The sequence below is a fragment of the Eschrichtius robustus genome, chromosome 1, assembly GCF_028021215.1.
Source record: "Eschrichtius robustus isolate mEscRob2 chromosome 1, mEscRob2.pri, whole genome shotgun sequence".
NCBI lineage: Eukaryota > Metazoa > Chordata > Mammalia > Artiodactyla > Eschrichtiidae > Eschrichtius > Eschrichtius robustus.
This window is the reverse complement of record NC_090824.1, coordinates 164,424,751-164,447,400: the sequence shown is the minus strand read 5'-3', so window position 1 is coordinate 164,447,400 and position 22,650 is coordinate 164,424,751. Positions and strand designations below refer to the sequence as shown.

Below are 22,650 nucleotides of genomic sequence, written 5' to 3'. Positions count from 1 at the left end.
TATTCCTTTTGTTTCTACAGCTGTCACCCTGTGGCTGGAAGGGTGTTGATTTAGGACTGAGTGGGTTGGTGAACTTGGTCACTGTTGAGGGAAGACAAACGGCCTAGTGATCCACACCCCAGAGGCTCTTGCCCAGCTCCTGGGACCTAGAAGGGAAGCTTCAGGGGGCTAGGAATGCTGGGCTGTGTTCGTTCTGGAAAGCTGGATTCTAGAAACAACTGCATTGAGGTAACAGGAAGAGCATGCCCTTGGCTTTTATTGATTCAGAGAAATAGTCATGAAAAAGTTTCTGCATTTATCTACATCCACAATTGATGGTTAAAGCCAGTATTCATGGTGTTATTCAGTATTCCTTGCATGAGGCTCAAATACATAGTAATTTGCTTTTCTAGGAAAAAGTTTCTCTCTTAAGAAACAGCTTCCTTTCCAATAATGAGCCTTCTATAGCCAGGATGGTTTCAAAGACAGCTTTACCTAAAACCACTCCATCGAGAGACCGGAACACTTAAAATTCACTTTTCCTTTTGATTTTATTTTTTGTTTCCGCTTGGGTGTCCTTTTATGTCATCTCTTTGACATTGTGAGGATTAAAAAAATTAATTTTTCTGATTTTGATTTAATTTTATCCCTCTAATAAGTGCTTATTAAATCTATAGTATTTTATGAATGATGGGATTATTTTTACATCCTGCTGGCTTCCCCCCCCGCCCATTTTATCTTATTTTGGACCACTTAAAAGGATTTTCGAGCCAGTTTGCCTGAAGACCCTTTCTTCAAAAATAATTATATTTTTTGGGCTTCCCTGGTGGCGCAGTGGTTGAGAGTCTGCCTGCCAATGCAGGGGACACGGGTTCGAGCCCTGGTCTGGGAAGATCCCACAGGCCACGAAGCAATTAGGCCCGTGAGCCACAACTACTGAGCCTGCGCGTCTGGAGCCTGTGCTCCGCAACAAGAGAGGCCGCGATAATGAGAGGCCCGCGCACCGCGATGAAGAGAGGCCCCCGCTTGCCGTAACTGGAGAAAGCCCTCGCACAGAAACGAAGACCCAACATAGCAATCAATCAATCAATAAATCTTTAAAAAAAAAAATTATATTTTAAAAAAATTATATTTTGTAATGAGTCTATGATTTATTTTGTGTTACTCTGTGAAGTAGATACCTTAAAATGTGAAATGCAGTGAAATCCATTACAATTTTTATCCATCTGCCTTATTAATGCTTATTGGCAAGATCTAATTAATCCCTCACTCAACAGAAAGAAACAGATACTGTGCTAATTCGGTTAATAATCGCATTAAGAATTTACAGGCATGTGAGTGAAAAAGCAACAACAGTACAGAGGCAAGAATAACAGAAGAGATAGATTTGATGAACATTACATAAAACCCAAAGATTTATAAGTTGGAAACGTAAAACTTTAAGGCTCGGTCAGTTATAAATGAATGCATCATTCATAAAATGCTGCAAATCTGAGAACTATTTAGTAGAAATATAATATGAAGTCACAAATGGTTTGCAAAATCCTAAAACTGTTGCGTAATCCTCCCCGCTCCCCAGTGAATTTGTTGCAAAATCCTAAAAATGCCAACAGGATGTCAGAAAAAGAATAGGACACTTGACGGAGATGCAAAAACACCGCACCAGGAGTTGCCTTTTAATCAAATTTCTCTTTAGGCCAATTGCCCTGCAGCCTCAGGGTGTTGGGTTTCAGTAACTACTCCGCTGGTGTCTTTTTTTCTCCTCTCTTCCCTTTTCTTATTTTAATTGTTCTCATGCGTATGTATCTTTCTCCATAAATGATTAAAATCTTAGGTGGCTTAGAAATCATAAATTATACATAAAGTTCCATCAACTCATTCGCCCATCTCTCCTCTTGCAGAGAACAGCCCATCTTCACCACCCGAGCCCACGTTTTCCAGATCGACCCCAGCACCAAGAAGAACTGGGTGCCTGCGAGCAAGCAGGCCGTCACAGTCTCCTACTTCTACGATGTCACAAGGAACAGCTATCGGATCATCAGTGTGGATGGAGCCAAGGTACCATCTCGCCGGCTCACTTGAAGTCACTTATTTTCATCAAAAGCAATACGATACATTTGAAAAGTGGAGGGAAAAGGGTGCACCCCAAAACCTGCCACCTTAACAGAGATGTTATTATTATCATGTCTTTATAATCACAGATGCCGCTTTTTTCTTTTTTCATTTAAAATTATGGCCAATTAAAAAAAAATTTCCCTGTTAGCACGCTGTCTTCATAAATAGCATTTTAATGCTATTTTAATAATTCCACCAAGGACCTATAATGTCCTTAATCTCTCCCCTTATGGTTAGATACTGAAGTGGCTTCCAATTTTTTACTATTATAGATAATGAGCATCTTCATGAAACAGATAACCTCGTTTGGTCATCATGCCTATTGCTTTCTTTTGGATATTTCCTTAGGATAGATTTATGGAAGTAATGTTATAGGTCAAGATATTAACACTTTACAGCTCTTGATGGTTATTACCAAATGGCTTTCCAAAGAGTTCTGTCTTCCAGCATGTATGAGAATGCCAGTTTATTGCACCCCCGACAGCACTGGGTATTGTAACTAGTCAGGTTTTGGTGTTATTAGGCATGGGGGTTGAATTTTATTAAATGGTTTTGGAGTATTTCTTGAGATAGTTTTTTTCCTGGTGTTTTCATTATTCTGCTGTCTTCCTCAATATTTTTGCCACATTATGATGGGAGCAGAATAAAGAAGGATTATCAGTAGACGTATCACCAAGTTTACAAAAGAAAAAAAAAGTAGACTTGATGCTTTATAGTTTCTTTTCTGTCTTTAATCTGTGTTCATCCTGATGGACCCTTTTACATGGATAATCTGCTGTCACCTGAAATTCAGTGTATCTGAAGCTGAATTCCCCTATTTGCCCTCTAAACCACCTCTCCATTTTCATTTCCCAGTCACTTGTTGCTGGAAGGAAGGAAGGAAGGAAGGGAGGGAGGGAGGAAGGAAGGAAGGAAGGAAAGAAGGAAGGAAATGGAAAAGCACAGTCATTCCCTTTTTAGTTGGTCAAATGAATCTGCCTTTGAAGTGTCACACGTTTATACCTAATGCTTCGTTTCAAGGCCATAACTCTTGTCCTGGTACAGTCTTGCTCACACTGTTGCAGTAGCCTTCTGACTGGCCTCCTCTCGCCTGCAATCTGCCTCTAGGTCAGCGTTCCTGGGGAGTTGGGTCAGGGCTGGGTAGTAGAATGGGACCTGGCTGTGGGCTTCTCCCTCCACGACCCCACAACCACAGAGCAGGAGGCACGGGAAGCCTCCACTGACCAGGGTTCTGATGAGTGCTCAGGAAGTGTAGAGGTGCCTGGCGCGTAGTAGGTAGGCACCTTGTGTTTGAGGATTGACTATCTGAAAGATGCCTTTATTATTTCTTTTCTTCTGGGAGACATGGTGATACGGCAGTTGTATTACCACTTTCCTTCTCTGTGCTTTTGAGCTGGAATCTTCTCAACTCTTGCCAGGATGTTCTGCTAGCAGTGGTGAATCAAGCTGACTTGCTTTCTTTTATCTGTAGATTCTGTCAGTTCATCTGCCATCCCCTGAGATGGGTTTGCACTTTTGTCAGTTGAGTTATCCCAGGACAGAGTGGGCTTAAATACAGATAAAGTGCATTTTATCTGTATTTAAATACAGATAAAATGCACTTTCTTAGAGAAAGCACTTTAGTCCTATTAGCTGGGCTTTGAGTAATTTGTCAGTGTGTCAGCCACTGTGTTGTACGGGCCTGCAGCTCCTGAACGCTGTGACAGTGGTGGGGTCCGAGCCAAACGAGCCAGCTCTGAGAAATCAGGTGGGTGGAGGAGGGTGGGCTATCCCCCGGCTGAAGGATAGAGCTAGTTCCGGCTCAGCGCGGGGGATACATCAAGTTATGGAGTCACTTAAAAAGTGGGAATTGGGAACCCAGGCTGTGGGGTGCCACTGGAATCCATCAATGGAGCCCGCGGCCCTCCGGCCATGCCTCCTAAGCGCCACACCACCTGGCATTCCAGGAGGCCACCCCGAGTTCCTGCCTTACTGGTGGGGCACAGGCACTGTGACGGGGCCTTGTTCTGCAAAAGGGAGTGTCCTGTGACAGAGCATAAGGCCCAGGGGAGTGGGTAGGGACCAGCCTTAGTTGTTTAGTGCCTGTGCCTGGCACTTGGGGCCGCGGGTGGGTGGCAAGTGTCCTGCCCTGAGAACTGGAGCACGGAATACCAGACAGTGGTCCCCAGGCCGCCTCAGCTCAGCTGGACCTTGCCTGGAGCTGCTCAGCAACAATGTGCAAAACCAACAGGCCAGGTCTAGGTCAGATCCTGTGCCTCCAAGCTGCTCCACAGGTCAGGTGAGACATGGAGAAGGATCCCCGGATGGTGATTTCCCCAGGGTGGTAGCAGCTCTTGACACTGCCCGGTCTTCTGCACCTTCCTCCTCCCCACCCATGGCTGAGTTCCTGATCCCCCCAGCCCCAGCTTCTGCCCTGCCCCAATAATCCATATGGGTCTCCTTCCTCAGTAGGGGCTGGAGTAGGGCGCAGTATGCTGACCTGATGCCAGTGCCGCGCTGTTCCAGGGCTCTTGTCCGCTGCCCCTCTGCATCCCACCCCTGCCCCTGGCTCCTCATCCTTGTGTTCCACCACATTGGGACAACCCCACTGTTTTAGGCCTTTGATTCCAAATGTTATCTGAACTAAGATGACAGATGGTCAGATGCTTTTAGCCTTTGGGGTGGTGTCTTGGCCCATGGGCTACACCTCTGACCTTGGGCAGCTCTAGGGCCCCCGGTCCTGCCTCTCTCTCCTGGCCTGGCCATGTCACGTCTTCTGCTTGGTGCTTCTGGGCCAGCTGTCCCTCCCAAGGCGGGAGGCTGCTGCGGTCTGAAAGGGGAAGCCTGCTCTGCCCCTCCCAAATGAAGGAGTAGATGTGCTTCAGGAACAGGTTGCTGGTGTGGAAGGGACTTGGAGGTGGTTGTGAGCAAAGACCACAGTGGACTCAGCCGCTGAGTCAACCGCGGGCAGCCCACAGAGCATGGGCCCCCCGTGAAGGGAGGGGGTGCAACCAGCAGCTTTAGCAGCTGTCGTTCCACACCAGGCACAGCAAGCTCCTCTGCCCTGTCCGAGCATTGGTTGTGCTCTACTTGGGGAAGGATGCAGGGAAGCCCTCTCCTTCCCCGGAGAGCCTTTGGTACTGCTCATCGTAGGAAAAATCTGTGCGCAGACCTTTTCTTCCTTCTTCCAAGGAAAGTATTTCATGTGTCAGTCGCAGCTGCTGCTCAAGACATACGTGGGTGGGAGTACTGTGGTGCGTAGCTCCAGCATTGCCTGGGGGTTCTGTGGATCCATTTCTGTGCGTGGGGGGCTACCAGGAGACTGTGCTCTTTGAGGAGCGGGCCTGGCTCATCTTTGGAGTCTCAGCATCAAGCTAGAGTGGGCCACGCCATAGACATGGGTGAGTGACGAGGTCAGGCCTGGCCACATCCTCTCCAGGCCTGCAGGAGGTGTGCCGTGTCCACAGCAGGGCAGTGGGCAAGAGTAGGATCACCGCCAAGAGGGAACCAGGACCAAAACCTCAGAATGTCACCCAGGGTCAGCCCTGTGCATGGACAGATGGGAGCCACATGAGGGCACATCCTGTCTCCCAGCTTCCCAGAGCGCTGATGTGAGCCATCACATCACCGACAGCCGCAACCAACAGCCGTGTGACTGATGCCGAGTTTTTGTGTGGAACAGCCAACTCCATTATAAAGGGACTCCATTTCTAGAGCATTTGTTAATTGAGCCGTCGCAGCGCTTGATTTCATTGTGCTGTTGGCACTCTTTACAGACTGAGTTGATCATTGCCATCCTTATGAGAAATTGCCTGCACCTGTGGACGAGACCTGCCTGGAGCAGGTGTTTCTCCCGGGTGCTCTGGATGGCTCCCCTGCCCTGGGTTCTCAGTTATTTATAGGATCACAGAAGCCTATATTGGAAGAGACCTTAGAGGTCATCCATTCTACAAATATTTAGCAGCACCCACTGTGCTCTGCCTAATCACAACGGTTTGGAGGATATAAGCCTCTGAAACTCTGACTTGTTTGGTGTTTTCTTCTGGGAATGTGAAATTGCTTTCAAGAACAGTCAGGGTCCCCTCCTCCACCCATCAGTATAGTTTCCTCTTTTTTTTTTTTTTGGTCATTGTTTTGTTTCTGTTTTTTGATGTGGACCGTTTTTTTTTTTTTAACATCTCTATTGGAGTATAATTGCTTTACAATGGTGTGTTAGTTTCTGCTGTATAACAAAGTGAATCAGCTATACATATACATATATCCCCATATCTCCTCCCTCTTGCATCTCCCTCCCACCCTCCCTATCCCACCCCTCTAGGTGGTCACAAAGCACCGAGCTGGTCTCCCAGTGCTATGTGGCTGCTTCCCACTAGCTATCTATTTTACATTTGTTTGGTGGTATGTAAATGTCATGCCACTCTCTCACTTCATTGATGTGGACCATTTTTAAAGTCTTTATTGAATTTGTTACAATATCGCTTCTGTTTTATGTTTCGGTTTCTTGGCCATGAGGCATGTGGGATAAAACCCACACCCCCTGCATTGGAAGGCGAAGTCCTAACCACTGGACCTCCAGTGAAGTCCTTAGTTTCCTCTTTTGGATAAATACAGAGCACCTTCTGTTAAGGGAGCAGACATATGGAAGGTTCTCAGCACACAGTAGGATTTTCAATGAATGTTGGTTTCTCTTCTTCCCTGACTGTGGTTTAAAAAAAAAAAGAATAAAAGCATCTATTAATACCTTTTCTGGAAGCAGGCAACAAGTCTTTTAATTGCTGTAACTCATCCCCAGCCTCTTCTGTGTTCTGACTTCCATCTCCGTGGACTCGGGGACTTGCCCTGAATAGGAGCCAGGGGGCCTGCCTCCAGCTTCCTCTGAAGCCGGAGCTGCACTAGGGACTGGAGGAGCATAGCTTTTTGCTTCTTCCAGGTACCTCTTGATTGCATGTGCTCTGTGCATTGTCTGAGAAGTGGGTTCCAGTGATCTGCAGGAACTGAGTCTTTTACTGGGGAGTCTCTTTTTTTTTTTTTTCTCCATGAACGTTTCAGAGAGAATTCACAAAAAAAGAGGAAGAGGGTGGGCATAGGGGTCGGGAGTCCATATTAAAGGTTGTGCTTTAAAGCAGCCCATTCATCCTTCTGGGCTTCACTTTCTAAGGGTGCTCCCCTGCCACCCCTCCCCCGCCACTGGCCTTCCCCAGTCCCCAGGGAAGCACCAGTTCTGGTCCCACTGAGTCCATCTGCTTCATTGAACACCCACGCGTGCCCTTTCTCTCCACACCCAAGGGTTCATTCTTCCTTGTTCCCTCCTGACCTTCCCGGCTGCCTTCTGCATGCCTTCACTCCTCAGGCCCTGCCTTGGTGCTTCTAAAGTCATTTTCTACCCAGGCCTCTTCCCTTGAAACTGTCCCCTCTTGCTGGGTGACATCCTCCACTCCTGTGACCCCAGGGTCTGCTGAGCCTCCCCCAGCTTACCTGAGGCCAGACCCACAGGTCCAGCCGCTTCCTCTGCCCCCAACACAGTTTTCCGGTGTCCCCATGCACAGGGCACCGCCTTCCCTTTTCACAAGCTTCTGCTCACACCGGGGATTCGTCTCCCTGACAGCTTTGTTATAGCTTTGCATGTGCTTTATTTTTAACTGTTTATCTGTGCCATTTAATGTCTGATAATAAAGCAAATACTCATGTACCCAACACCCAATTGAGGAAGTCTGTCCTTTACTAGTCCTTCAGAAGTCCATTTCTGGACCTCTCCCTAATATGGGCACCTGCCGTCTGCCCTGCAAGAGGTTACCACTTTCTTGAAGTTCGTATTAAACATTCCCTTGCCTTTCTTTATACTTTTGCCACCTGTATATATATCCCTAAGCCAGAGGTTGGCAAACTTTTTCTCTAAAGGGCCTGATAGTAATCTTCTTATGAGCTGTACAATCTCTTTCACAGCTTGTCAATTTTTCTTTTGTATCAATAGCAAAGAAATGGCCAGAGGCCAATATGTACATGAATGGGTGAAGCTGTGTACCAATAAAACTTTATTTACAAAAACAGGCTGGATTTGGCCTGAGGGCTATAATTGTTGACCCTTGCCCTAAATATATAATTTAGTTATGCCTGTTTTTGATTTTTACATAAATAGAATCATACCGGAGACCTATACTGTATGTCTTCTTTTGTGACTTTTTTTTTACTTAAGTTTTTATCATCATCTGTGCTGATACCTATAGCTTTGATTAATTTTCACTGCTAGGTAGTATTTCGTTGTATGAATATACCATAATTTATCCATTCTGCTGGTGGTGGACATTTATGTTTGCAAACACTGCTACTGTGAACATCCTTGTGCATTTCTCCTGGTGTACCTATGCAAAGGTTTCTCTCAGATATATACTTAGGAGTGGAATTGCTGGGTGGTAGGGAATGTGCATTTTAAACTTTATCAGAGAAAGCCACATTAGTTTTCAAAGTGATTTTGCCAATCTATGAGAGCACCCATTGCCCCACATCCTCACCCGCACCCTTGGTATCATCAGACATATTTTGAATTTGGTGAGTATATAGTAGTAATGGTAATGCAGTTTCCACATTCCTAGTGACATTGAGCTTGTAGCTTATGTCCGTCAAACTCAACCTACCTCATTCTCTCCAGTCTCACAAGAGAGGGGTCCATTCACCTGCCCAGAACTAAGCCTCCCTCAGGTCCCATCTCCTCACCCCCAGCCCCAGAATATCCCTCCCATTCACACAGCTGCACTGGGCACTCAACCGTAGCAGACCCAGAGTAGACAAAAGGTCATATGTGTCCACTTCCTTTCACTTCTTCATGCATGCTTGAGGAGGGTGAAAGTCAGAAATGAGTCAGAGCCTCAAAGAGAAACAGGCAATAATGTGGATTCCAGGTGCAAGCACGGTTAGCCAGAAATGATTTGGGAACCCAAGAGGAACACGCACAGAAGGAATGTGTCCTTAGAAGCTTCGATCTGCCCAACTTCTCAGGAGGACTTGGTGTTGGTGGGCTGAGCCAAGGGTAGCACAGGACAGAGTTTCCATGTTAGTGGGAAATGAAAGAACAGGGTCCTGGGATTGACCACTTTCTTTTTTTTTTAAATTAATTAATTAATTAATTAATTAATTTTTGGCTGTGTTGGGTCTTCGTTTCTGTGCGAGGGCTTTCTCTAGTTGTGGCAAGCGGGGGCCACTCGTCATCGCGGTGCACAGGCCTCTCACTATCGCGGCCTCTCTTGTTGCAGAGCACAGGCTCCAGACGCGGCGCAGGCTCAGTAGTTGTGGCTCACGGGCCTAGTTGCTCCACGGCATGTGGGATCTTCCCAGACCAGGGCTCGAACCCGTGTCCCCTGCATTGGCAGGCAGATTCTCAACCACTGCGCCACCAGGGAAGCCCCTGACCACTTTTTAATGGCTTGATTGCCCCAGCTGTCCGTCTTGCTGCTTTTGAGGTCAGTGCACTGGATTTCCTGGAAGAATGGCCAGCCAGTTGCCTCACTAATTGTAGAGATGGGTTTACTGTTATGACCTTGAGATTGTTCAGACCAGCTACCTCTGGTCAGTGATGGCAGTGTAAAGGATATTGTAGAAGTAAATGATGGCTTTCCTTCCCTTCTTCTCTCTCCTCCCCTTACTTCCTCCCTTCTGGATCTTGGAAGTTCCAGAAGTCCCAGAGCCTTTGGTGAATCATTAGGAGACAGCCAGGGCATTGCAAAGTCTGCAGAGAAGCAGCCTGAGGGATTACAAGAGCAGCACGGTGAAGGGAGGAGGCTTTCCTTTTGCGCCCTCCTGGCTGACCTCCAGCTTGTGGGATCTTATAGGTTGTGTTTGGTAAATGCCTGGGCACCTTGATGCCAGTGACAGAATGAAAGGTAGCTGTGCTGAACTGGGATCAAAACAATCCCCCAGTAGAGCAGACATGTCAGTAGGGAATGAAGAGGACAGAGGCACTCCCACTACAAAGTTTTGATGAAGACGTCCTGCAAGACTGGGAGTTTGTGTTCCAGGAGTGAGCAGACCTTTCGTCTACCCTCGGTCTGTGGTGGTGAGCACCTAGTGCATTTGTATGGGTAGGAGGGACATCCTGGGGGTGGAAGTGAGGAGGTGGGACCTAGGGGACTGAGGCTTAGTTCTGGGCAGGTGAATGGACCCTTCTCTTGTAAGACTGGAGAAAATGAAGTAGGGTGGGTTTGATGGACTAAATTATAGGCTGGGAGTTCTAATACACCTCTGTACCCTCCACTCCCTGCCAACACACACATGATACAGGAGGGGAGGAAAGAGATGGGCAGTTAGTGAGAGGTCTGGATTCACTGCTTAGAGTGAGCACTGCGGGATCTGAGCACTTGAGGAATATCTGCAGCTAATCTTAGGTACCCATTTGAAGTCATACTAATCAACTATATTTGGCATGTTGAAGTTCAATTTTGCTTCTTGTTGTAAACAGCCACCTTGTGAGAGGTTACATGCTTCCCATAAACATTATAGAAAAATGTCACTTGAAACACATAGGAAATTGCATCTCCATAATTCAGCACTTTTGCTTTTGAGTAAGGTATATAGATGCAGCAGGCCAGTGTTCCTTCTGACGGCAACTAGAAAAAGCTGGATAAACACAATTTAAAGACAGCAGAGAACTGTAGAAACAATGAGGACTAGAGGGACTAAAATTCCAGAGAGGTGAGGACCACTCAGGGATGACAATCAGAAGGTCTTTTCTCTCTTGGGAGCATTTGTCAATCCTGGGTGCTGCCTGAAGACTGGGGCTTGCCCCATGTATAGGGATGCCACTGGGACTAAGAGACTCTAAGGAAACATTTAGCAGTGCACAGGGCTAGAGTGGCACAGGTGGAGACTTTAGGGGCTTCAAACCCATGGCTAGTTTTCCCCACAGGACATTTGCTGAATTCCAAGTCTGTGCCAGCGTCATGAGTTAATCTGGACATTTCTGAAAGGCAGAGTAAAATTTTCCTCAGATTTACAGTGCTTAGAAAGCAAAGACGTGCCAAGGGGTCTGAGAAGAGAACAGTAAAGACATGAAAACCCCAGAGTGATAGGGAATGGACACTGGGCGTCTGCATACCCTTTTCACCTGGGGCACTCACTGATTCTAGAAGTAGCTAGGTGCTGAAAAGCCAGGTTTGGCTCCTGGGAAAGATGACACCTAGGGAACAGAGAAACCAGCAGAGATTTTGGAACTTGAGTGACAAAATTGGAGACTTGAGTGGCCCCAAATCCATGGCTAGTTTCTCTTTCAAGGTTTTGCCAGATTTTGAAGGTGCATGGTTTTGGAAGGCTACAGAACGAAGCTGAAAACCTGTGATGGACAGAAGTGAATCTCCTGCTCTCTTTCAGGGAAGAGCAGATAAAGACCTGCCAGGTTCTCAGTTGAAAGCTTTAGAGGGCCTGCCCTAAAAACAGGGGCGAACCAGAGGCAAACTGAGCATTATCAGAACTGAAACCGAGCCCTGACCCTTAGTCACTGAGTTAGGGATTACCGATCTACCCTACTTGCCTAGCAGAGGAGAGAGAAAACTCTATCTGTAGATGGTAACATCATGCGAAGCCCTAACAGTTCTTTTATACCCATTTTCTACCATACAGTGAAAAAATCCCCACATGCCTAGAATCAAGAGGGCAAAAATCAGATAATAGAAACAGATTCAAAGATAATCCAGACGTTTGAGGATTTAAAAATAACTATGAAAAAAAATAAAATTAATAAAATAACTATGATTAATATATTCAAGGACATATAGGAAAAAATGAACAAAATAGTTGAAAGGAAGGAGGATATTCCCAGAAATTTATATTTTTTTAAAAAGAATCACAAGGACATTCTAGAACTAAAATAATACAAAGTCTGAAATTTAGAACTCAGTGGATAGGTTTAACAGCAGTTTGGATATATCAATAGCCAAGACACGTGAACTAGAAGACAGATCGATAGAAAATACCCACATTGAAATGGAGAGACCCAAGAATCAGGGGATGAAAACTGATATGAATATAAACCATGACGCTGGGTCGCGGTGGCGGCAGCAGGCAGCCCCTCCGCTCGTTTGGGGTCCCGGCAGCCGCGGTTCCGAGGAGCCCGAGACGCGTGGCAAGGCAGCGGCGAGCTCTGGGTCAACTCACTATCCTAAAAGTCCATCCTCCCAAGAAGAAGGAACAGAAAGACCTCTTTGTAAGAAAGGCGCAGGTATCCCATGAACAAGACAGCAGAAAACCGACTGGAGTACAGCAGGACTCCAGAGCCAGATATAATGCTCAGAAAAGGGCACCAACTTGATGGTACAAGGAGAGGTGACAATGACATCCACCAAGGAGATTTGGAGCCTCTTGAAGAGGCATCTGTCCTTTCTTCCTATCATAAAAAATGCTTGGAGGAACGTCGCTACGATGATGGAACATCTCAGGAGGAAGAGGGGTTTATGGGCATGTCCCCCCTCTTACAAGCCCACCACACCATGGAGAGAATGGAAGAGTTTGTGTGTAAGGTCTGGGGAGGTCGGTGGCAAGTAATGCCTCATGATGTGCTACCCGACTGGCTCAGGGATAACAACTTCCTCTTGCATGGACACTGGCCCCCTATGCCTTCTTTCCGGGCCTGTTTTAAGAGCATTTTCAGAATACACACTGAGACAGGCAACATCTGGCCACATCTCTTAAGTTGTGTATTCTTCCTGTGCCTGGGGTTCTTCTATATGTTTCGTCCAAACATCTCCTTTGTGGCCCCCCTGCAAGAGAAGGTGGTCTTTGGATTATTCTTCTTGGGGGCCATTCTCTGCCTTTCTTTTTCGTGGCTGTTCCACACAGTCTACTGCCACTCAGAAGGGTCTCCCGTCTCTTCTCTAAACTGGATTACTCTGGTATTGCTCTTCTGATGATGGGAAGCTTTGTCCCTTGGTTTTATTATTCTTTCTACTGTAACCCACAACCGTGCTTCATCTACTTGATTGTCACCTGTGTGCTGGGCATCGCAGCCATTATCGTCTCCCAGTGGGACATGTTCGCTACCCCGCAGTATCGGGAGGTGAGAGCAGGCGTGTTCTTGGGCCTTGGCCTGAGTGGCATCATTCCCACCTTGCATTATGTCATCTCGGAGGGCTTCCTGAAGGCCGCCACCATAAGGCAGATCGGCTGGTTGATGCTGATGGCCAGCCAGCCTGTATATCACAGGAGCAGCCCTGTACGCTGCCCGCATCCCCAAGCACTTCTTTCCCGGCAAGTATGACATCTGGTTTCACTCCCATCAGCTCTTCCACATCTTTGTGGTGGCTGGCGCTTTCGTTCACTTCCACCGTGTCTCGAACCTCCACGAGTTCCGCTTCATGATCGGCAGAGGCTGCAGTGAAGAAGATGCACTGTGATACCTGCTGGTGGCCGGGGACTGTGACCCTTAACCAGGGCCTGCGGTGCCTGCAGGCCTCCCTCACTGGCTGGTGACACCAGGACCAGAGGAGCCCCAAACCCTGGCAGCCTCGTGGGCTTTGTGACGCCCCAGGGCTCCAGGTGGTCCGCGACTGGGAAGAGAAAACAAAAATAAATCACACCTCAGAGGTGGAGAAGAGGAGAGATGGCCCAAACCCTGCCTTGTTCTTGGGTCTGCTGAGTGAGGGCACTGCGAGACCCTGGCAAACTGGCTTCTGATCCGTGTCCTACTTCTTTGTAGAGGCCGGGACAGTTTAGCTGGAGGCTCATTCTTCTCCCTCTTCTCTCCTAAAACAATACGCAAACCAGTTACGATGAACATTTATATCCTAGAAGGGGTGGGGGTGTGCTTTTGGGAGAACAAAGAAATTAATGTAAATAAGATTTCTGACTTACTGTTTAAATAAAAATTTATATAATTGTTTAAAAAAAAAAGAATATAAACCATGTTGGACACGCTCAAAAGATCTAGCACACATGTAATGGGAATCCCAGCAGGAGAGGAGGGAGAATGGAGCAGAAGTAATATTCATAGAGAGAATGGTTGAGAATTTTCCAAAAACTGATGAATTTTCCAAAATTGATGAGTCTACAGATTTAAGAAGTTGAATGGGACTTCCCTCATGGCACAGTCGTTAAGAATCTGCCTGCCAGGACTTCCCTGGTGGCACTGTGGTTAACAGCCCGCCTGCCAATGCAAGGGACACAGGTTCGAACCCTGGTCCTGGAAGATCCCACATGCTGCAGAGCGACTAAGCCCGTGCGCCACGACTGCTGAGCCTGTGCTCTAGAGCCCACGAGCCACAACTACTGAAGGCCACGTGCCTAGAGCCCATGCTCCGCAACAAAGAGAAGCCACCGCAGTGAGAAACCCGCACGCCACAGCAAAGATAACCCCCGCTCGCCGTAACCAGAGAAAAGCCCGCAAGTAGCAACGAAGACCCAACACAGCCTAAATAAGTAAGTAAGTAAGTTGAATGAACCCCCAAGAAGCATAAATATAGATTTAGTTAATCATTGCCTTATGTAAGCAATACATACATTATATTCTTTTTAACCAGTTACTAGTTTTATGACCTTGAACAAGTCATTGGAGCTTGTTGAGCATCAGTTTCCCCATCTGTAAAAATGGGGATCAGATGAAAGACTGAAAAACTACCTTAGGAACTGTTAAGTTCTAAAGCCATCTAAAGATGACCAGTGGGCATTACCATTCTTATTCCAGCTTGACTGACAGTGGGACAGCCTGTTTGGGACAGGCTTCAGAGATGTGTCAGCCTCTGTCCTCTGCCTTTCAAGGGGGCTTCAGGGAGAGGGTGTGGAAGCTGACCTAGGGGCAGAGCTCTGTTGTGAGGAGCAGAAAGATTTAGAATGGGTGTGGTCATTGCTTTGCCCTCCCAGGATTCTGGTAAATTGAGAGGTGATCAGGGTTGGCTTCCTGGGATCACATGATCCACTCTGATCCAGCTCCCAACCACATGCCTTCCTTTGGCCTGCCTTGGTTCCACTCCATCGGTCCTGCCTGGGGCTGAGCCAGAACCCAGCCAGCCTTCGAGGTCCCAGATGCCTTACTTTGTACTTGCCTCTGGTTTAGATCTGCATTTTCCACACCTCCCTCCCCTGCCCCCATTTCTTGATAGTGTCTGGTGACAGCAGGTAGAGCTCTTTACTAACTGTTGCATTCAGTTATCTGAAAAACATGTGATAAAGTAAAGTGTCTTAGCTCACACAGTCTTGGGAATTAAAGGAACTAGCACAGGAAGGAAAGGCAACCTGGAGTGCGGTGAAGGCATCAGTACTTCATAGCTGGGGCAAGAACAGGAGCCGTCATGTATAACACGAGAAGCACGTCATACAGAAGTTCAGAATACAGGACTTTGAGTCAGACAATCTGTGTTTTACCTCTAGGCTTTGCTACTTGCCAACTCAGTTTCTCCTGTGAAATGAAGGTGGTAGTCATACCTCATAGGCTTGTTGTAAGGCTTAAGAGCTGATATAAGTAGTTTTTTAGTCTTCAGTAATTTAGTATTTAGTATTCAGGCCGCCAAGGATTTCTGGAGCTTGTTATTGATACTTTATAACACTGATCAATTGTTTAGTGATTGCTTACATGTCTCTACCCTCTTCCTGACTACCTGCAACTTGAAGACCAGGAATCTTGACTCCTTCCTCTTTGTGTCTTTGGTTAGCAGAATACCAGGCATATAGTGAATGTTCAGTGAATGTTTGTTGAATGAATGAATGTACTGTGTGCTGGATATCATCCTTTCACCTCCACATTCATCCTCTACTCTTCTTCACCCTGCTCTGGTCCTTGAGAGGCTGACCCACAGATGACATCAGTGGGGTTGCAGGGCCTCTGGCTTCTGGTTGGGTTTGGCCAGTGGTGGGAAATCAGAACGGCAGAGGCGAGGGCATTTGTCCCACTGGCTCCCCCTCTTGTGAGGTCACCATGTGCTGGTGTGTCCCTCAACAGAAGGTCTCCTGTCTCGTTAAGGCAGCCTGTGCTCCATGACTGTCTCCTTCCATGTCCCATAGCCTCTTCACCCCCTCCTCCTTTAAAGCCAAGGAGGGGTGGCAGCAGCTACCACCAGGTCCCTGCACTGTCCATACACCCAGCTCACTCCTGTCTAATTAGTCTGTAAATTAACCCTCCACAAATTATCCCAATTAGAGTGTACCTTTTCTTTCCCGTGGGGAAGCAGCAAGCCCCCATTGCTCATGGAAATTTTAAATGATTTGAGCTGGACCCCAGGGCTCCAGGCACTTAAAAAGGTACGCAATGTGGTTCTTCAGAGGATGTGTGACATGGCTGGCCGTTAAGGGCAATCGGATGTGTGACAGCTTTGGGAAAATAAGTAGCAGTTTTGGAAACTGTTCTCTACTTAGGAGAGACTTTCTCCCACTGATAACTTGTGAGATCTTATTTTAGGCTGACTGTCTGTTTTTAAGTCTCTGAAATTGCCTGTTATCATGGTTGTGTGTATATGACTCAGCGTGGGATGTGCCAGGAGAGGAAGAACTCAGGACCAGATATAACAGTGGGGATGCAGGCTTTACCTACTAGCTTTGCCAACAGAGGATTTTTTAAGGAGTTACTTTGGTGTCTAATTCAGTGTTTAAATGTCGACTCTTTGGGCTGTTTCGCTGCAGGTGATCATAAACAGCACAATCACACCCAATATGACTTTCACCAAAACATCGCAGAAATTTGGGCAGTGGGCCGACAGCAGAGCCAACACGGTGTTTGGTTTGGGGTTTTCCTCGGAGCAGCAGCTGACAAAGGTAATGTGGTCCCTCCCGCAGTGCCGTGGGTGCCATGTCCAATGCTCTTCTCATTCAGTAGGTCATTGCCTGCTGAGGGATCCAGTGCTGCTACTACTGGGTGGGCAGTTTCCTCTCTGGCCTTCAATTTTCTCCCCTCTGGCGCTGCAGGGCTGCCAAACCAGATGACCTTTTAGAAACACCAGTTTCCTTGAAAATGGAGATGTTGTTTAGAGAAGGAAAACATCTCTAACAATGCTGCTTCACAGCCTGAGGTGTAGCCTCAGGACGCAGCTTTGCCAGTGGTTCCTTCCCCAGGTGTCCGCCCCGCCCCTGCACCCAGGGTGTGTCTGACAGCCATCAGTGTCCCTGACTCTGGTTGGAACCCTCAGAGAGGGGGAGTAAGGTGACGCTCAGGAAGAGTTTTAAAAGGTTTCTGCTCCCAATTTCCAACATGCATGTGGGTGGGGGCGTGGGGGGGTTCCCCGAAGCACCAAGCACGTCTCAGACCCCAGATGGGTGTCCTGCGATGCAACTTGATTCTGACACTGCCTACCTGGAGGAAGCATCCAATCCCACAGGTGAAGGGCTCAGTCCTGCAAGATCCCCCCAACTTCAGACTTCAGTTGTAAGCCCAGGGTGTCACCTGTGCTTCTGACTAACCGGCTATAGATCAGAGGTTCCAATGACCCCCTCCTAAGGTTCAGTTAATTTGCTAGAGCTGCTTATAGAGCTCAGAGAAACATTTTACTTACTAGGTTACCAGTTTATTATAAAGGGGTATAACTCAGGAACAGCTGGATGGAGGAGACATAGGGCAAGGTATGGGGAAAGGATGGAGCTTCCACGCCCCTTCTGAAGTCTGCCACTCTCCCCAAATCTCTACATGTTCACCCACCCGGAAGCTCTCCAAACCCATCCTTTTAGGGTTTTATGGAGGCTTTATTAATTAGGCATGATTGATTTCATCACTGACCACTGGTGATTGATTCCCCTCCCCAGAGGGCCTGAAAGTTTCACCCCTCTATTCATGATTGGTTCCCCTGGCAACCAGCCCCCATCCTTAGGTCCTTTGTAAAAGTCACCTCGTTGACATAAACCCAGTTTTGACGGAAAGGGGCTTGTTATGAATAATAAGATACCCATTTCACCTTTATGGCTCTGAACTCAGAACTGAGGACAAGAGACCAAATATTGTGACAAAAGATGCTCCCATTGCTCTTAGTGCTCAGGAACTGTGAGCCAGGAACCGTGGAGGAAGACAAGGTATATATTTCTTATATGTCATAGGATCATAAGTTCTTAACTTGGAGTCCCCACAACCCTTAAAATGTCACACAGTGTTTTGTGTGTGTGTTGCTTTTTTTCTAGGGAGAGCGTTCATAGCTTTGCTTTGATTTCCAAGGGGTCTGGGACACATTCTGTGGATAGTTAAAAAGGCGTTGAGGAGCAGAGCATGACTGACCACAGACTTGGAGAAGCCCAAGGACCGAGGAAACAAACTGACCACCTCTGAGAGGCCTCACCTAGCCGATTGAAGGGGCCAGAAGCTTGTTTTAGGAGAATAGGCTTCCTTTTAGGATGGTGGAGAGTCCTGTGTAGGTATTGAAAATGTACTGGTTAAAAGCAAGACTGACTAGGGACTTGCCTGGCGGTCCAGTGGTTAGGACTCCGTGCTTCCACTGCAGGAGACCCGGGTTCAATCCCTGGTCGGGGAACTAAGATCCCTCGTGTCTCGACGCAGCCAAAAATCAAAACAAAAGCAAAAACAAAAAGCAAGACTGCCTAGTTTATGTGACACTAGAACTTATTGGAAGACTATCAGTATCTCAAGGAATCCAAGAGAGAGTTGAAAATCCAGGAAGGGCTGGAGCCAGGCTGGCTTTGGGAATCTTGGCTAAAGGAGTTCTAGACTATTGCCTTGACCGTCCCACCGACTGCTGGGCAGGTGTTTATTGAGCTCCTGTTGTGCCAACACCGTGCTCTGCACCAAGGATGCAGAGCTGTGATCCCATCCCCAGAGGGCCTTACAGAATTCCAGACGCCTGGGGAATTGACAGAGCTGCTTAGTACAGACTTGGTTGCTTGGGTTTCCTGTGTACACTAAGGACTATTTTCACAGGGGGGTTAAGATGAATCAGGAAGCCACCCTGGCAGGAACTTGCTAAATGCACCTTTCATTTGTCCAGTGTGTGTGCATGTGTGTGTGTACACCACATACACACACGTGCACATTTCTAAGGAGGCCTCCAGCCCACAGACCCAGCCACAAACAAGCCCCCTAAGGAAGGGTACCCCACAGTCTGTCCTCCTCTGCATCCCCACCTATGAGGATGCTGTTCCCTAGAAGCCCAAGAAACCCAAAATGGCCTGGTGGCACGCCACACATCCTCTTCTGCCACCCACTCGTATAAGCATTCTTTCCTGGGTACTAAAATCTCCAGATCGCCGGGGCTCAGCAGCATGGGGCAGGAAGCAGAAATCTTAAGGGTAGCTCGTGGGGTATAAACATGGGAGATGTCATCTCCATCCCTGATCCCTCAGTCCCTGGACTGCGGCTCTGAGGAGAAGCATCACGTCCCACAGCTCTGCAAGATGTGGTGTTCTAGCAGGCAGCACAGCAGAGTTCTGGAAGGCCTGCTGCTTCTGCTGATAAGGTTTGTGGGAGGATCAAGAATCCTGTGGCGAGTAGACCTTGCTTCATTTCATTTGCAGAGAAGTTGGTTGGTTGGTTGGAGGTGGTGCTGTGTGGTACAGAAGGCATTAAGTAAGTCTGCGGGTCGGGGGGCCGGGAGGCATGACAGTTCATGGTAAACGTCTGTCCTGGTGAGGGTAAATTACTGTGTGCTCTGGAGGAAGGGCCCAGCGTAATCAGCTTTCCACCAGGGAGCTGGCTGGTCACTTAGAAGTGTGATGCAGAATCAGGGCCTCAGGGTGGGTCACTGCTGTTGGCAGTTGATACTCAACGGGGCCAGAAGTCAGGGTGGCCATGACAGGAGTAGGTATTGTCAAGGCCACACCACATTCTCTCCCCGGCACCAAGGCCAGTGTGTCCATAAGCCTTTTGAGCAAGTGCCAGGCTGCCTGGGGAAGAGGATGACTGGGTAGCCATAGAGCAGCCTTCCTGCCCCTAGTTCTAAGGATTCTTTTTGCTGGAGGGTGGAGGCTTCAGAAGAGCATTGTTTTTGTCTGTTCAGGCTATTATAACAAAATACCATAGACTGGGTATTTAAACAACAGCCTCTCACAGTTCTTTTCTTTTTATAATTAATTTTTATTGGAGTATAGTTGCTTTACAATGTTGTGTTAGTTTCTGCTGTACAGCAAAGTGAATCAGCTCTACGTATATGTATATCCCCTCTTCTTTGGATTTCCTTCCCATTTAGGTCACCACAGAGCATTGAGTAGAGTTCCCTGTGCTATACAGTAGGTCCTCATTAGTCATCTATTTTATACATAGTATCAATAGTGTATATATGTCAATCCCAATCTCTCAGTTCCTCCCACCCCACCCCTTTCCCCCTTGGTATCCATACATTTGTTCTCTACGTCTGTGCCTCGGTTTCTGCTTTGCATAAAAATGGTATAAGATAATCTATACCATTTTTCTAGATTCCACATATATGCGTTAATATATATTTGTCTTTCTCTTTCTTACTTCACTCTGTATGACAGTCTCTAGGTCCATCCACGTATCTACAAATGACCCAGTTTCATTCCTTTTTATGGCTGAGTAATGTTGCGTTGTATATATGTACCACATCTTCTTTATCCATTCCTCTGTTGATGGACATTTAGGTTGCTTCCATGTCCTGGCTATTGTAAATAGTGCTGCAGTGAACATTAGGGTGCATGTGTCTTTTTGAATTATGGTTTTCTCAGGGTATATGCCCAGTAATGGGATTGCTGGGTCATATGGTAGTTCTATTTTTAGTGTTTTTTTTTTTTTTTAAAGCCATGATGCCTTTTTTTTTTTTTTTTTTTTTTATGGCTGTGTTAGGTCTTCGTTTCTGTGCGAGGGCTCTCTCTAGTTGCGGCAAGTGGGGGCCACTCTTCATCACGGTGCGCGGGCCTCTCACTATCGCGGCCCCTCTTGTTGCGGAGCACAGGCTCCAGACGCGCAGGCTCAGTAATTGTGGCTCGCGGGCCCAGCCACTCCGCGGCATGTGGGATCCTCCCAGACCAGGGCTCAAACCCGTGTCCCCTGCATTGGCAGGCAGATTCTCAACCACTGCGCCACCAGGGAAGCCCTATTTTTAGTTTTTTAAGGAACCGCCATACTGTTCTCCATAGTGGCTGTATCAATTTACATTCCCACCAACAGTGCAAGAGGGTTCCCTTTTCTCCATACCCTTTCCAGCATTTATTGTTTGTAGATTTTCCGATGATACCCATTCTGACCGGTGATATCCCATTGTAGTTTTGATTTGCATTTCTCTAATAATTAGTGATGTTGAGCATCTTTTCATGTGCCTCTTGGCCATCTGTATGTCTTCTTTGGAGAAATGTCTATTTACGTCTTCTGCCCTTTTTTTTTTTTTTTTTTCTTTTTTGATATTGAGCTGCATGAGCTGTTTGTATATCTTGGAGATTAATCCTTTGTCAGTTGCTTCGTTTGCAAATATTTTCTCCCATTCTGAGGGTGGTCTTTTTGTCTTGTTTATGGATTCCTTTGCTGTGGACAGCCTCTCATAGTTCTGGAGGCTGGAGTCTGAGATCAGGGAGCCAGCATGGTCAGGTCAGGTGAAGGCCCTCTTCCAGGTTGCAAACTGTCAGCTTTTCATTGTGTTCTCACTTGATGAAAAGAGGGCAAGAATGCTCTCTGCGGTCTTTTTTATAAGGGCATTATTCCCACCCATGAGGGCTCCATCCTTATGACCCAGTCACCTCCCAAAGGCTCCACCTCCTAGTCCATCACACTGAGGGTTAAGATTGCCACATATGAATTTGAGGGAGACACAGACTTTCAGTCCATTGCAAGCATTCATGGGGAACGTGAATATCTCCAGGCTATGGTTTGATTTGGGCCCATTGTTGTAGCCATTTCCCAGATCTCTTTGTCACTACCCCTCCAACTTGGTTTCTTCCCAATCCCTCCCATGCAGCTAGGCCCTTAACCACTTCCCCAGGGTTCAGCGTAGACTCCAACTCCAGGTCACCTCTCCTGTGCACACCGGACAATGAGATGTTCCACGTCGTGCCACAGGGAGGATTTCCCTTTTCCATCATCCTCCGGACAGCGGGAGGAGCACAAGCAAAATCCTGACACTGTGTGAGGGAAGCTGCAAACAGTTCACTGTTAACAGGGTGCCCAGGTTTTGGGGGTGGGTAAGGCTGATAGAGGCCAGCTGTTGGAAGGCCTTCTGTGTCATGCCAGAGTTTCTGGACTATATCCCATGGCCTGTGAAAGATTTTAAGCCAAGAAAGAAAATGATCAGATTTGCATTTTAGGTGGATTTTTTTCTGGCATCAAGACAGATTAGCTTGTGTTAGTCCAGATCAGAGATGATGAGGGCTTGTGTAAGAGTTGGAGAGATTTAAGAAATACTGAGGAGCTAAACTGGTGGAACTCGGTGAGTCGATGTGGGAGGCAAAGACTGGGGTGGTGATGGATGGCTGATGTGATGCCATTGTCTGAAATGAGGAAGAGGAATAGGTGCTGTGAGGATCAGAGTGAATTTCTACGAAGTGGAAGCAAGTATGATGGTGATTTGTTGAAAGAATAATTAACCAGAACCTCTGTCTGAAGTGGCTCTCGGGGATTGCATGCCTTTTTCCTCTGAAGAAGTGCCTGGTGGGGAGAAGAGGGGTGGTGGGAGCAATGCCTCCCCTGCCAAGTGTCTCATATCCAGACTGATAGGCCTGGAAGCCTCAGAC

The 22,650-nt window shown here is 47.3% G+C and overlaps 1 protein-coding gene and 1 pseudogene across 3 annotated transcripts in view; both read left to right on the top strand.

Annotated features, from left to right (window-relative positions):
• Window positions 1-22,650, top strand: part of HOMER2 (homer scaffold protein 2) — a 96,617-nt gene that overhangs the window by 45,983 nt on the left and 27,984 nt on the right. For all 3 annotated transcript variants that reach the window (XM_068537933.1, XM_068537941.1, XM_068537928.1), the window contains exons 2-3: window positions 1,881-2,037; window positions 16,663-16,794. In XM_068537933.1, the coding sequence (XP_068394034.1) occupies window positions 1,881-2,037; window positions 16,663-16,794 (289 nt within the window). The remainder of the gene's footprint in view (window positions 1-1,880; window positions 2,038-16,662; window positions 16,795-22,650) is intronic.
• Window positions 12,192-13,448, top strand: LOC137761008 (adiponectin receptor protein 2 pseudogene; annotated as a pseudogene).